The sequence below is a fragment of the Balaenoptera ricei genome, chromosome 12, assembly GCF_028023285.1.
Source record: "Balaenoptera ricei isolate mBalRic1 chromosome 12, mBalRic1.hap2, whole genome shotgun sequence".
Taxonomy (NCBI): Eukaryota; Metazoa; Chordata; class Mammalia; order Artiodactyla; family Balaenopteridae; genus Balaenoptera; species Balaenoptera ricei.
Window position 1 is genome coordinate 50699744 of NC_082650.1, and position 12984 is coordinate 50712727.

General features: G+C 41.2%; 1 protein-coding gene across 3 annotated transcripts in view; it reads right to left on the reverse strand.

Moving 5' to 3' along the window:
- FIG4 (FIG4 phosphoinositide 5-phosphatase) overlaps positions 1-12984 on the reverse strand; it is a 130641-nt gene that overhangs the window by 69132 nt on the left and 48525 nt on the right. For all 3 annotated transcript variants that reach the window (XR_009506187.1, XR_009506186.1, XM_059941420.1), the window contains exons 11-15: positions 6809-6942; positions 5443-5559; positions 3626-3671; positions 2105-2253; positions 947-1113 (exon numbers count right to left, since the gene is read on the reverse strand). Coding sequence is in view for 1 of the 3 variants with exons in the window: in XM_059941420.1 (XP_059797403.1) it covers positions 947-1113; positions 2105-2253; positions 3626-3671; positions 5443-5559; positions 6809-6942 (613 nt within the window). In the remaining 2 variants the exon portion in view is untranslated. The remainder of the gene's footprint in view (positions 1-946; positions 1114-2104; positions 2254-3625; positions 3672-5442; positions 5560-6808; positions 6943-12984) is intronic.

Sequence of the window (12984 nt, forward strand, 5' to 3'; positions counted from 1 at the left end):
TACCTCTGGGCACCTATAAACACTCAAGGATCCTTTGGCCTAACCAACTCTGGGAGGGTAGGCCATTCCCAACATGGCAGCCCTCTCCTCAGCCTGTCCCTCTGCTTCAGCTTTGCTACACAGCAGTCCAAAGCCAACAGCTCCATGGGGTCCCTCCAACAACAGAACACTACATTAAGCTTGTCCAAAGTCCTAGTTCTCTCTAGGCTGGAGGTGAAGGAGTAGGGGTGGGTGACAGTCACTGCATGGCAACAGTGCACTCCAAAGACTCTCTTTACCAATCTCTTCCCCACATTCTGTAAACGTTTTTATCTTTGATCTGGTTCAAGAGTCCAAGACTCATGGAATCAGCCTGAGCACCTCCTTTATAAATTCTGTGCGTGGGATCTGTCTCACAATCACTTTGGTCTGTGATATCTATTGTTTTGGAAATCCCATCAGAATGGAGACAGGAAAAGTGCCATTTTAACCACCTGTTTCTTTTAGTATTCCCAAGTCATAAAATAAGAAACGAGTAAAATTCAGTGTTAATGTTACAACTCATTTCTAGCTGACATTTAAAAGAATCAGTGATATTTACATTCTTAGACAATTGTTAAAATGATGAACTCTATTTGAAATAATTACTCAACACTCTTGAACAAATTTATCTATGTCTTGCAAGCAGAAATTCAGAACGAGGCAGAAGCCAAGGAATCAAATATTCTCAAGTACGTAAAAGCTCTAATTATGGGTGGCCAAAGTGCCCTATGTAAAATACAAAGTTTATTCATTCATTTACTGAACAAATATTTACTGAGTACCTCCTAAGTGACAGACTGTTTTATTTAAACTTATAAAATATTTAATTTTGACTTTACTTATCCAGTTAGCTTTAAAAAAAAAAGTATAAGAGAAAAATGCACATCAGGATAAGTCTTAGAAATGCATATTACTCCAGAATTACCTGAAAAAGCATTGCTGTAGTATCTAGACAGGGTCTGCATGATGTCTTTTGAGTGCTGGGTCCACGGCGCTATCTTTCTGTAGGTTTTTACACGATGAACAAGTTGGGAACCACCATACTGAAGGGACAGGGTATCCCCATGATCTTCATAGAGTTCCTCAAATAACCTAAGCAAAACACACAAACACTAAAGAATTTCACCCAAAGTATTACACACGTATTCACTTAGCTGTGGACTCAAAACAAGTATTTTACTTTATGAATTCCTCTAAGCCTTTCTTTTCAAGTAGACCCTTCAACATCTTGAAGATATATGCACATGCAAAATATATTATATTTTATAGTAATGGTCTAATAAGCAACAAAGTCAAAGAAAATGCTATAAAAAAAAAAAAAAAAGCAGGGGCACCAAAAGTATAACCCACCAAAGCCAGACCAAGGTGGTTTTAACTCTATTAAAAGAATCCTAACTTTCTGCAGCCTGCCAAATCAATTTACCTCCCACGACAGAAATTTCTGTTCTCTCTGAATTGCCTTTGGGAAAAAGGACATGCTCTTGTCACAAACAAACCATATTCTTTCCTAGAAATACACGTTTGAAACTTATGTTTCTTCAAGTGCCTGTTAAAGACTTTTTAATGTAGTGATATCTGAGGACCTGGCCATTTGTAAGCTCATCACTTTTTTTTGACAGAGCCTTTATGATTATCTCAGAGGACCTATAACAGCGATCACTGCATTTTCAAGAAATGGTACTTCATGCAATGTCAGGACCCAACGGACAGTGAAGAAACAGTATTCCTTACTGAAGAATCAATCTTTTATCTGTCTTTTATGTTTAATTCAAAATATATGAAGGCTTACTACTTTTTTTTTTCCTAATGCAGTCTGGCTTTGTTTTTTAAGAAACCCACTAGTTTGGATTTATCTAAAGTACAAAATGTTTATTGATAATTAACACAAATAGGAAAATAAAAACCATGGTAGCAATACACAAGGCTTTAACAGAAATATATATTACCAAATTAATTTGAGTAATGTCTTTTAACAACATAGTTTTTGAGAAGCTGAAAGGAGAAACAAGTTCATAAAAGTCCTTATTAATCAGGTTTGCTTTCTGTCATTAACAGCATTCGAAAGGCAGAAAATAAGGCTTACCTAACTGCATCTGTATCAAATTGTAGATTCGGTTTGTCAATTAAGCCCAAGGAATACAGCTGATAAGCCAGCGCACATTTCCCCACCATAAACTGTGCTGTGTTGGTGCGATCCAAACAGTCCACACAGTTGGTTCGAAGAACACCAGTCTAAAGAGAAACACCTTGAACTGTCATTCATTATTCAGTCACCAAAACTACCTCCATCCTACTTTAGATTTCTTTAAGCAGTAGAAGATAGCTGTATGCAGGGTATTATTCCTGAACAAATAATGAAGAACGTTTTTTTCATTATAAAAGGTTATATTTGCTGTTCACTTAATACTGCTGCAACAGCATCGTTGCACCCTCTAGTCTATATTTGAATTATTTTCTTGAGTTTAACAAGATAAAAATAGCTAACATTTCCCACATGTATCAATTAGTAAAATATGTGCTTTTTTCCCTGATCTATCTCCTTTACTGTACAAACTAAAATATTCAGTGGGTGAGGCCATTTCATTCTTTTTTTTTTTTTTAATTTATTTATTTATTATTTTTAGCTGTGTGGGGTCTTCGTTTCTGTGTGAGGGCTTTCTCTAGTTGTGGCGAGTGGGGGCCACTCTTCATTGCAGTGCGGGGGCCACTCTTCATCGCGGTGCGCGGGCCTCTCACTATCACGGCCTCTCTTGTTGCGGAGCACAGGCTCCAGACGTGCAGGCTCAGTAGTTGTGGCTCACGGGCCCAGTTGCTCCGCGGCATGTGGGATCTTCCCAGACCAGGGCTCGAACCCGTGTCCCCTGCATTGGCAGGCAAATTCTCAACCACTGCGCCACCAGGGAAGCCCACATTCTTAAAGCATAATTAATATATATATTGTTGTATTTGGCTCATTTTCCAAAGTCTTTCTAATTTATTCTTCTCACATTTCTGTTTATGTTTCTATTTCCAATAACAAAATTTATACTATATAGAAAAAATCTGTGGGCGATTATTATTTCAGCTACACATCCTTTGCAAGAGTTAAACACTAGCAGTAAGGCTTTTAAAACTCATTCTCAGGACTTCCCTGGTGGTGCAGTGGTTAAGAATCTGCCTGCCAGTGCATGGGACACGGCTTCGAGCCCTGGTCCAGGAAGATCCCACATGCCGCAGAGCAACTAAGCCCGTGTGCCACAATTACTGAGCCCGCGCTCTTAGAGCCTGCAAGCCACAACTACTGAAGCCCACGTGTCACAACTACTGAAGCCCACACGCCTAGAGCCCGTGCTCCACAACAAGGGAAGCCACCGCAATGAGAAGCCCGTGCACCACAACGAAGCATAGCCCCTGCTCACTGCCACTAGAAAAAACCAGCACGCAGCAACGAAGACCCAACGCAGCCAAAAATAAATAAATAAACATATTAAAAAAAAAACCTCATTCTCAAATGATTAATAATTTTGCATTCAATAAGAAGTATCTCTCTCCATGGTTGCTTTCAGAAAACATCATACACTGTGGATACAGATTCTATTCATTATTAATACAATGTCATCTATACCTGCAGGCGACCAGTGGAAATCACACATCCTCCTAGTTCATTCCACCTGTGTTTAAAAATACATGCTTTAATTAAACATTTTAATAACATGATCTATATTCATATTTGGTACTAGCTCTTTATTAAGAATCAAAGTAATAGGGCTGAATGCCCCTGAATAATCAGCTGATTCAGTTTACTTTCATTCTCTCAGGAAAGTGAATATGCAAGTCACAGAGCTGGAACGCTATCCATGCTCTAAAGGGAGACCAGGAAAGGAGCATCTTAACCTGCTCCAGCCCTACACTCTTAGCATTTTGTCACCCATGTTCAACCAAAATCTCTCATGCTTTAATTTAAGCCCATTTCCTGTTTGGTCTCTACAGACATGACTAATAATTGCAGGGCAACTTTATAATAAAATCTTCCAAGCCTGATCCTTCTCCCCTCAACGTTAGGAGGCCCCACCTCCTCCAGCTTTTCTTCATGGAGCTTTGTTACAGTCCTTCGGTTGTTTTTACAGTCTTCCTTATTATTTTCTTTCCTACATACTTTCTCCACGTGCTAATGAATGCCTGGGGAAATGTTCTTATTACATAAGTACTATATAATGATATTACTATTTTAATTATTTAAAATATTTTAATTATTTAAAACAAGGTGCAGTGCAGAAAAGAATTAACACAGCAGGCCTGACTGCTATCCTCAGAAAGGCCTGCTTACAAGGCTGGCCCTCGGCTGGAGTCTGGAACTTCAGTTTCCACCATTCCTAGAACAGACAAGAGTGGCTCAATGTGCCTAAGCCGTCTGTAGAAACAACATGGTTTGCTGAACATCCTTTCCTTCTGCGAGTCTGAAATTTTGGAAGCTGCCAGGCAGAGGCTGCCTATAGGACCACCTCCAATAAAAACCCTGGCACCAAGTCTTTCATCATCTCCCCTGGTTGGCAACATTTCACACACACACCGTCACAAGTCGCTGGGGGAATTAGTGCTGTGTGCCTCTACTAGGAGAGGACTCTGGAAGCATGCCCCTGATTTCCTCTGTACTTCACCCCATGTGCCTTTTCCCTTGGCTAATTTTGCTTTGTTTTGTTTGGTAGTAATAAATCATAGCCAAGAGAACAACAATATGCTGGGTCCTTTGAGTTCTCCTAGTGAATCACTGAGCCTGGGAGTGGTCTTGGGGACCCTGGTCACAGGTGCCCCGAAATTCAAACTATAACAAAAGGATGACTTGCAAAGACGTACACATTAGTAGTTGGTTGTTTTTTGTTTTTGCTTTGTGTGTGTGTGTGTGTGTGTGTGTGTGTTTACCATTATAGTTAACTTTACTAACTGAAAATAAAATACTGGAAATATATAATATTGGTCCCTTAAAAGATAAATAAAGCACATTTGCTTGATCTGAAGGAGCTCACAAAGTAGTAATGAGGAAAGACTTGTGAGCAACTAACTATAATACAATGATACATTTTCATTAAAATGTTAGTTTAAATACTAATGTATACACTGGTTTATTAGAAAAATTTTCCTGCTATTTAATACTGAAGAATAGAATTCATTACAGAAAATTTTACTTTACAGAAATATTTTATGTAATGTTTATTCTAAGAAGCAAGAGATTCCATGGCTTCCATCTCAGGGTATATACCCGCAGAGGAAACTGCATGCCATCATGAACGTTCGTTCCACAGTCACATGGGCTGCGTGTCTTGTCTCCCCAAAGGAATAAAGTCATCCATCTTCCAAGGAGTCAAACTGCTCATATTTAGAATATTTTTTATCTGTAAGAGCAAAATTCTTGATTTCTTTTAGGTTTTAAAACACCATACATACTTTTCATCTGGCCGCAAAATGCTACAGTATGAATCAGGGCGGTTTACAAAGAAACCTGTTTTCTTCACCACACTTTCTGCAATCACGTTCAGGCGATCCAGAACATTACACAGCTTGCTGCGGGCAAGGAGGAAGAATGAGAGAAGTGAGAAGAGCCCACGTCTTAATACATATTTATTCTCACATCTAAAGCAAAATCTACAGTAATGATACTCAGGGATTTAATTTTTAAAATCTCTGGTTTGTACTCAATAGGAACGTTGTAAGAATTAATTTCTAGAATGCAATATGTACTCAATAACTAGCAAGATTTGGCGCAAGGAGACATGAAGGGCCTGTAACTCGATAGCAACTATTGGCAAGCCTTAAACTCGGCACATGACATCCCCCTGCAAGAGCCTTTCCCAAAGCCTTTCACTCCCCAAGAGTGCAGTCAGTTAAATATGGATTCATGAAATGTGAAGAGAGCACAATGCACAGTGCAGTGGCAAGGGAAGAAAACACTGGAAAATAAGTTACTACTAATGACACCAACCTGCAACCAGGCTTATACTCTGGGAAAGTATGTGTGTGTGTGTGTATGTTTGTGTGTGCACACATGTGCATTATCTAACTACATAAAATGATTCAGAGAAAAGTACAATGAGTCAAGTGCAAAACAATACAGTGACATTTAAAAATAACGGAGACCTCAATATGAGCCTAATGTTTTTATGACCCCTAGTAAATGAATGCAAGTTCCTTGGATGAGATGAGTTTTGAATCAGATCTTGAGAGAGAGGTGGGAAAGCAGCCAGTGGAGGGCAGGGGGAAACAACAATAGGAACAAAGGTTCCAGAATTGGACTTTGGCTGCTGCACTGGGGACAGAACATGAAGGTTAGCTTTTCAGGAACAGAACAGCCCTGGGAATAAAGAAGTTATACATTCTGGAACCAACCAGGTGATGGGGCTTTAACATTACACTAAGGGGTTTGGATCTACTATAAACAGTCAAGAGTTAGTGCTGGTTCATCCATGCATGAGATAATCTGAAAGTGGTGTCTGAGAAAGTGATTAAACAGGGAGAAAGAATGAAACAGAAAAAAGTGAAACTAATGCCTTTAAGGAAAAGCAGCAGAGTAAAGATGTTCTGAGGTCACTAGATACTTCAAAGAGAATTTCTAAATGGTAAAAATGGTGGGCAAAAAGAATTTGGTCAACTAATTTAAGCCCTCAAATTATACACCAGCAGTTAAACAGCCCCTCAAGCCGGTTCACAAAGGAAATGAAAAAAGTAACATTCACTTTAGCAGAGAGATCAGCTTCCTGCTATTTTACATCACAAGAAGAGGAAAATATAACCAGACGTATGAGCATCTGCTCACCTTTTGGTGTACTTGGCCATATCCCAAGGAATATAAATAATCCTGTGCTCGGGAGGCAAAAACTGGTTGAGGTAGGTCACAGCAGCTACGAGTTCTTCACTCAAAATTCTCTCATGCTTTCTTTTCTCTCGTTCCTTTACCAAAAATTAAACATTTTCAGTGTTCTAACTACCTTAAGTCAGAGGAACAGACTTTTAACATAACTTTGCCACTAAGACAAAAAGCTGAAGTGCTAAATATACAAAAATGAAACCTACCTACTCAAATTAAAATAATATAAATGCAAAGAAATAAATGCATCACTGAATTACAGTCAACAGATAATGAGCATTAAAGACTCAAGGAGATCAGATTTCTTCCTCATAACCTCCTACAGTCCCAAGAAGCCCAGCTCACCCTACACAGGCCTGTCCTACACACTCCACACTCCACACTCCACTTTGGCAAAGGAGAACTTCCCAAGGACCAGAAGAAAGGAACCTCCAACCCCAGCCAGCTAAGGACCAGAGAGAAATCAACTGGGCCTAGATGGCTAATCCCCAAACTGGCAGAGCGGAGGATGCTTTCGCAGGCTTCATAGGCTTTTTTTTTTTTTTTGGCTGCGTTGGGTCTTCGTTGCTGTGCACGGGCTTTCTCTAGTTGCGGCAAGCGGGGGCTACTCTTCGTTGCAGTGCACAGGCTTCTCATTGCGGTGGCTTCTCTTGTTGTGGAGCACGGGCTCTAGGCGTGTGGGCTTCAGTAGTTGCAGCACACGGGCTCAGTAGTTGTGGCTCACGGGCTCTAGAGCGCAGGCTCAGTAATTGTGACGCGGGCTTAGTTGCTCCGCGGCATGTGGGATCTTCCCGGACCAGGGCTTGAACCTGTGTCTCCTGCACTGGCAGGCGGATTCTTAACCACTGGGCCACCAGGGAAGTCCCGTTCATAGGCTTTTAAACTTGACTTTCATAAAATCCCCGTGAGGAAGCCAAGGCAGCCATGTCTTCCCCTTTTACACTGTGGCTGGATGAACTGAAGCTGAGAGGCGTTCATGGGACTAAACCTGACTGTCCTCCTCCTTGCCTGCTGTAGCTCCTTAGACATCATACTGCCTCCCACTCAAGAGGAGCTGGTGCATAGCGTCCAGCTTTGTGGTTGGAGTGCTGGCTCTGCCTCTTACCAGCCACATGGCCTTGAGCAAGGTTCTCAACTTTCCTGGGCCTCCATTTCTTCATCTGTAAAATGGGTAACAGTAGTATTTCCCTTAAAGGATTAATGTGAGGTTTAAATGAGATGAAACATGATAGTTTCTTATCAGAGCATATGACACACGGTAAGGATTAATAAAAATTAACTTTATTGTTATCCTGATCAGGACTTCACATAGAAACAAACAAAAAACAATTAATTCAGCAATATGGATACAGCACTGAGGTACTATTGCTGGCATCAAAATAGGTCTACACTGTTTTCAACCATGGTGATTACTTTTCAACTGTCATGAATTTAATTAGATAATCACTGAGGAAACAGAAAAAGGGTATCTATTTTGCACAGCTGTATATATGGAGGAATTAGATAAGAATTGATTAAGAACAGCATTAAATCAGTTTGGGATGAACAAATATTTAGCTTATTTTTACATCTGAGGAAATTAAATTGTATACCTGTAATTTTCTCAAAAGCACTTTAAGCCAACTAGAGAAACAAAAAGTTTTTGAATTTCTTCTATCAAATCTGACATTTAATGAGATGGAGAGATAAGGTTATTTCATCAACTTTAAATCATCTCTATGTAAAGAATCTGCTTTATGCATTTTCTGCCCACAGTGGATTAGCAAGTGGATTGTTTCATCGACCTTCTTTGGTCACAGACCCCTTTAACAACCAGATGAAAACTTCACATATGCAAGTGATTGTTTCAAAGGGTTCAGAGACATCCCCCAATGGCCGTCCATGGCCCCCAGATTAAAGTCCTCTGATGTACAATGACATCAGATCCCTGGCTGGCTTCCTATTGATCCCCAGTAGCAGCACTGACAGTATAAGGATTGCTGCAAAATGTCTGACAAGCAGTGTCTCAAACCTCCACATGGTGGAGTGGAGGGAGGACAGGAGATAGTGCACAACACAGGGCAAAGAGAAAAGAAATCAAGAAAAGTATTCCACTTTAGACACATCATACGGAGGCAGAATAAAAAGTGAACATCCGTGGGCTTCCCTGGTGGCGCAGTGGTTGAGAGTCTGCCTGCTAGTGCAGGGGACACGGGTTTGAGCCCTGGTCTGGGAAGATCCCACATGCCGCGGAGCAACTAGGCCCGTGAGCCACAACTACTGAGCCTGCGTGTCTGGAGCCTGTGCTCTGCAACAAGAGAGGCTGTGACAGTGAGAGGCCCGCGCACCGCGATGAAGAGTGGCCCCCGCTTGCCACAACTAGAGAAAGCCCTCGCACAGAAACGAAGACCCAATGCAGCCAAAAATAAATTAATTAAAAAAACAAAAAGAAAGAAATCCTGATCACCAACCTGAAATTAGCCCTTAGCATTGCCTGGAGGCCTCTGGTCAATCCACCCTCGCACATACATGAAGGCTGTGAAACTTCCACCACCCTCAAACCTCTGCTCTGAGCAGGTGACCTTCCCTCTTACCTTAAGGAGAAGTTACAGTCATCAGGAAGGAGCATGTGCGCATACACAACACACACACACACAAACACACACACACACATACCCTTACTATTCTCTGTCCTCCCATTAAAATAATTCCTCTCTCCATGTTTCAGATTTCCTCCTTTCTGAAGCACATGATGCCCCTGATCGTCCTTTCTCTCTCCTGTGTTTTATACCTCTCAAGGATCCCAAATGGATCCTTCCCACAGGCTTTTAAACACATCATTATGCTCTCTTAAAAAAAAAACAACAACATACTGATGAAAACACCAACTCTTCTTCATTTCTCAGTAGGTATTTCATTTCCCCAGGACTAGGGAAGTCCTCCTACAGCTCAGTCCACTTCAGTCAGTGCTCTCACTGTTGGTAACACCAAGGAGCATATTTTCTGTTTTCATCTTACTTGACCTGTCAGCAGCCTTTGCCACTGTTGACTGCTTACTTCCTTCATCACGAAACACACTTTCTCTTAGTTGTCATAATGCAGCGCTCACCTGGTTTTCCTCCTACTTTTCTGTGTGTTCTTTCCCAGGCTCCTTTACAGACTCCGCCTGCTCTAACTGGACATTAAGAGCTGGGGGGTCCTCAAGACAAGACTGGAGGCTCTTCCCTCTTCGCACTCTGTACCCTCTATATGGGTATCACCTCCATGCCCATGTCTTCAAATATCGCTGGGACACACATGAGCCACAAAATCACATCTCAGCCCAGACCTCTCTCCTGAGCTTCTATCTCACACACTGGCCACCCACTTGCCAGCTCCTCTGACAGGACTCAACCCATCTCAAACCTCAGCACATCCAAACCGTACTCACCATCTTCCCTCACAGGCTGAGTCCATGATCCCCGGCTCAGTGAATGGCATCACCATCCATCCAGCTGATACTCGCCAGAAACCTAGGAATCAAGCCTGACATCTCCTTCTCCCTCATCTCAGACCCAGCTCATCACCGAGTCTACTGCCTGTGTCCACTTCTCTCCACCTCTACCACACCACCCGAGTTTAGGCCAGTTACCCTTTTCTGGATAATTCTAACAGCCACCTATGTGGTCTTCCAACATAGACTTTAGCCTTGTACCAATACATTCATTCTCTAGGTTGAGGTCAGGATAATCTTTTCAAAACAGAAATCTGATCACCATCCTCTCAACCATACAAAACCTTCAATGGTTTTGGAAAGTCAGGATAAAGACCAGACTCATTAACACACCCTACAAGGCTCTGCATGTCTGGCAAAACTCCCTCATCCTCTGGGACCCAGCCAGACAGGCCCTTTCTTCCTTAAATCTACCATATCCCTTCCTGTCTCAGGGCCTTTGTACCTGCTGTTCTCTTTCTTCTTGGCCTTGTTAATGCCTCTTCCCTCAGGCTGAGCTGACTCATCACTTCCTCGGGGAAGACTTCTTTCCCCTTATAAGCTCTCATAGCATCGTAACCCTGTGTTGGTACCTCTGCATCACTTCACCATCTCCTCTGTTAGACTGGTAGCCCTGGGAAGGCAGCGACTGCTTCTACGATCGCGCTGGCACAAAGGAAACCTTCAAAACTGCTTGTCAAATGGTGGACTAAATGGACATAGGATTCCTTGGTTTTTAATTAAATTGAATTATACTTACTAACCAACTTCTCAGAATAATCTCAGATACTACTAGTTTGTCGGCCAACTGCCACAAACATAATATAACAAAACCCTTGCTTTTCATACACTCAGAGTTTTCCTGGCCGCAGAATGAGATTCTTCCATTTCATTTTGTTGCAGCAGAGACAGCTATGATTTCTTTGTTTTTAAAATATAAAATTCAGTATTATTTTATTATTGGTTTGTGACTTCTCTTTCTGTTTTTTTTTTAACATCTTTATTGGAGTATAATTGCTTTACAATGGTGTGTTAGTTTCTGCTTTATAACAAAGTGAATCGGCTATACATATACATATATCCCCATATCTCCTCCCTCTTGCATCATCTCCCTCTCACCCTCCCTATCCCACCCCTCTAGGTGGACACAAAGCACGGAGCTGATCTCCCTGTGCTATGCAGCTGCTTCCCACTAGCTATCTATTTTACATTTGGTAGTGTATGTATGTCCACGCCACTCTCTCACTTTGTCCCAGCTTACCCGTCCCCCTCCCCGTGTCCTCAAGTCCATTCTCCACGTCTGTGTCTTTATTCCTGTCCTGCCCCTAGGTTCTTCAGAACCTTTTTTTTTTAAGATTCCATATATATGTGTTAGCATACAGTATTTGTTTTTCCCTTCCTGACTTCACTCTGTATGACAGTCTCTAGGTCCATCCACCTCACTACAAATAACTCAATTTCGTTTCTTTTTATGGCTGAGTGATATTCCATCGTATATATGTGCCACATCTTCTTTATCCATTCATCTGTCGATGGACACTTAGGTTGCTTCCATGTCCTGGCTATTGTAAATAGAACTGCAATGAACATTGTGGTACATGACTCTTTTTGAATTATGGTTTTCTCAGGGTATATGCCCAGTAGTGGGATTGCTGGGTTGTATGGTAGTTCTATTTTTAGTTTTTTAAGGAACCTCCATACTGTTCTCCATAGTGGCTGTATCAATTTACATTCCTGCCAACAAGCAAGAGGGTTCCCTTTTCTCCACACCCTCTCCAGCATTGTTTGTAGATTTTCTGATGATGGCCATTCTGACTGGTGTGAGGTGATACCTCATTGTAGTTTTGATTTGCATTTCTCTAATGATTAGTGATGTTGAGCATTATTCCATGTGTTTGTTGGCAATCTGTATGTCTTCTTTGGAGAAATATCTATTTAGGTCTTCTGCCCATTTTTGGATTGGGTTGTTTGTTTTTTTGATATTGAGCTGCATGAGCTGCTTGTAAATTTTGGAGATTAATTCTTTGTCAGTTGCTTCGTTTGCAAATATTTTCTCCCATTCTGAGGGTTATCTTTTCATCTTGTTTATGGTGTCCTTTGTTGTGCAAAAGCTTTTAAGTTTCATTAGGTCCCATTTGTTTATTTGTGTTTTTATTTCCATTTCTCTAGGAGGTGGGTCAAAAAGGATCTTGCTGTGATTTATGTCATAGAGTGTATGTGCCTATGTTTTCGTCTAAGAGTTTGATAGTGTCTGGCCTTACATTCAGGTCTTTAATCCATTTTGAGTTTATTTTTGTGTATGGTGTTAGGGAGTGTTAATTTCATTCTTTTACATGTAGCTGTCCAGTTCTCCCAGCACCACTTATTGAAGAGGCTGTCTTTTCTCCATTGTATACTCTTGCCTCCTTTATTAAAGATAAGGTGACCACATGTGCATGGGTTTATCTCTGGCCTTTCTATCCTGTTCCATTGATCTATATTTCTGTTTTTGTGCCAGTACCATACTGTCTTGATTACTGTAGCTTTGTAGTATAGTCTGAAGTCAGGGAGCCTGATTCCTCCAGCTCCGTTTTTCCTTCTCAAGATTGCTTTGGCTGTTCGGGGTCTTTTGTGTTTCCATACACATTGTGAAATTTTTTGTTCTAGCTCTGTGAAAAATGCCATTGGTAGTTTG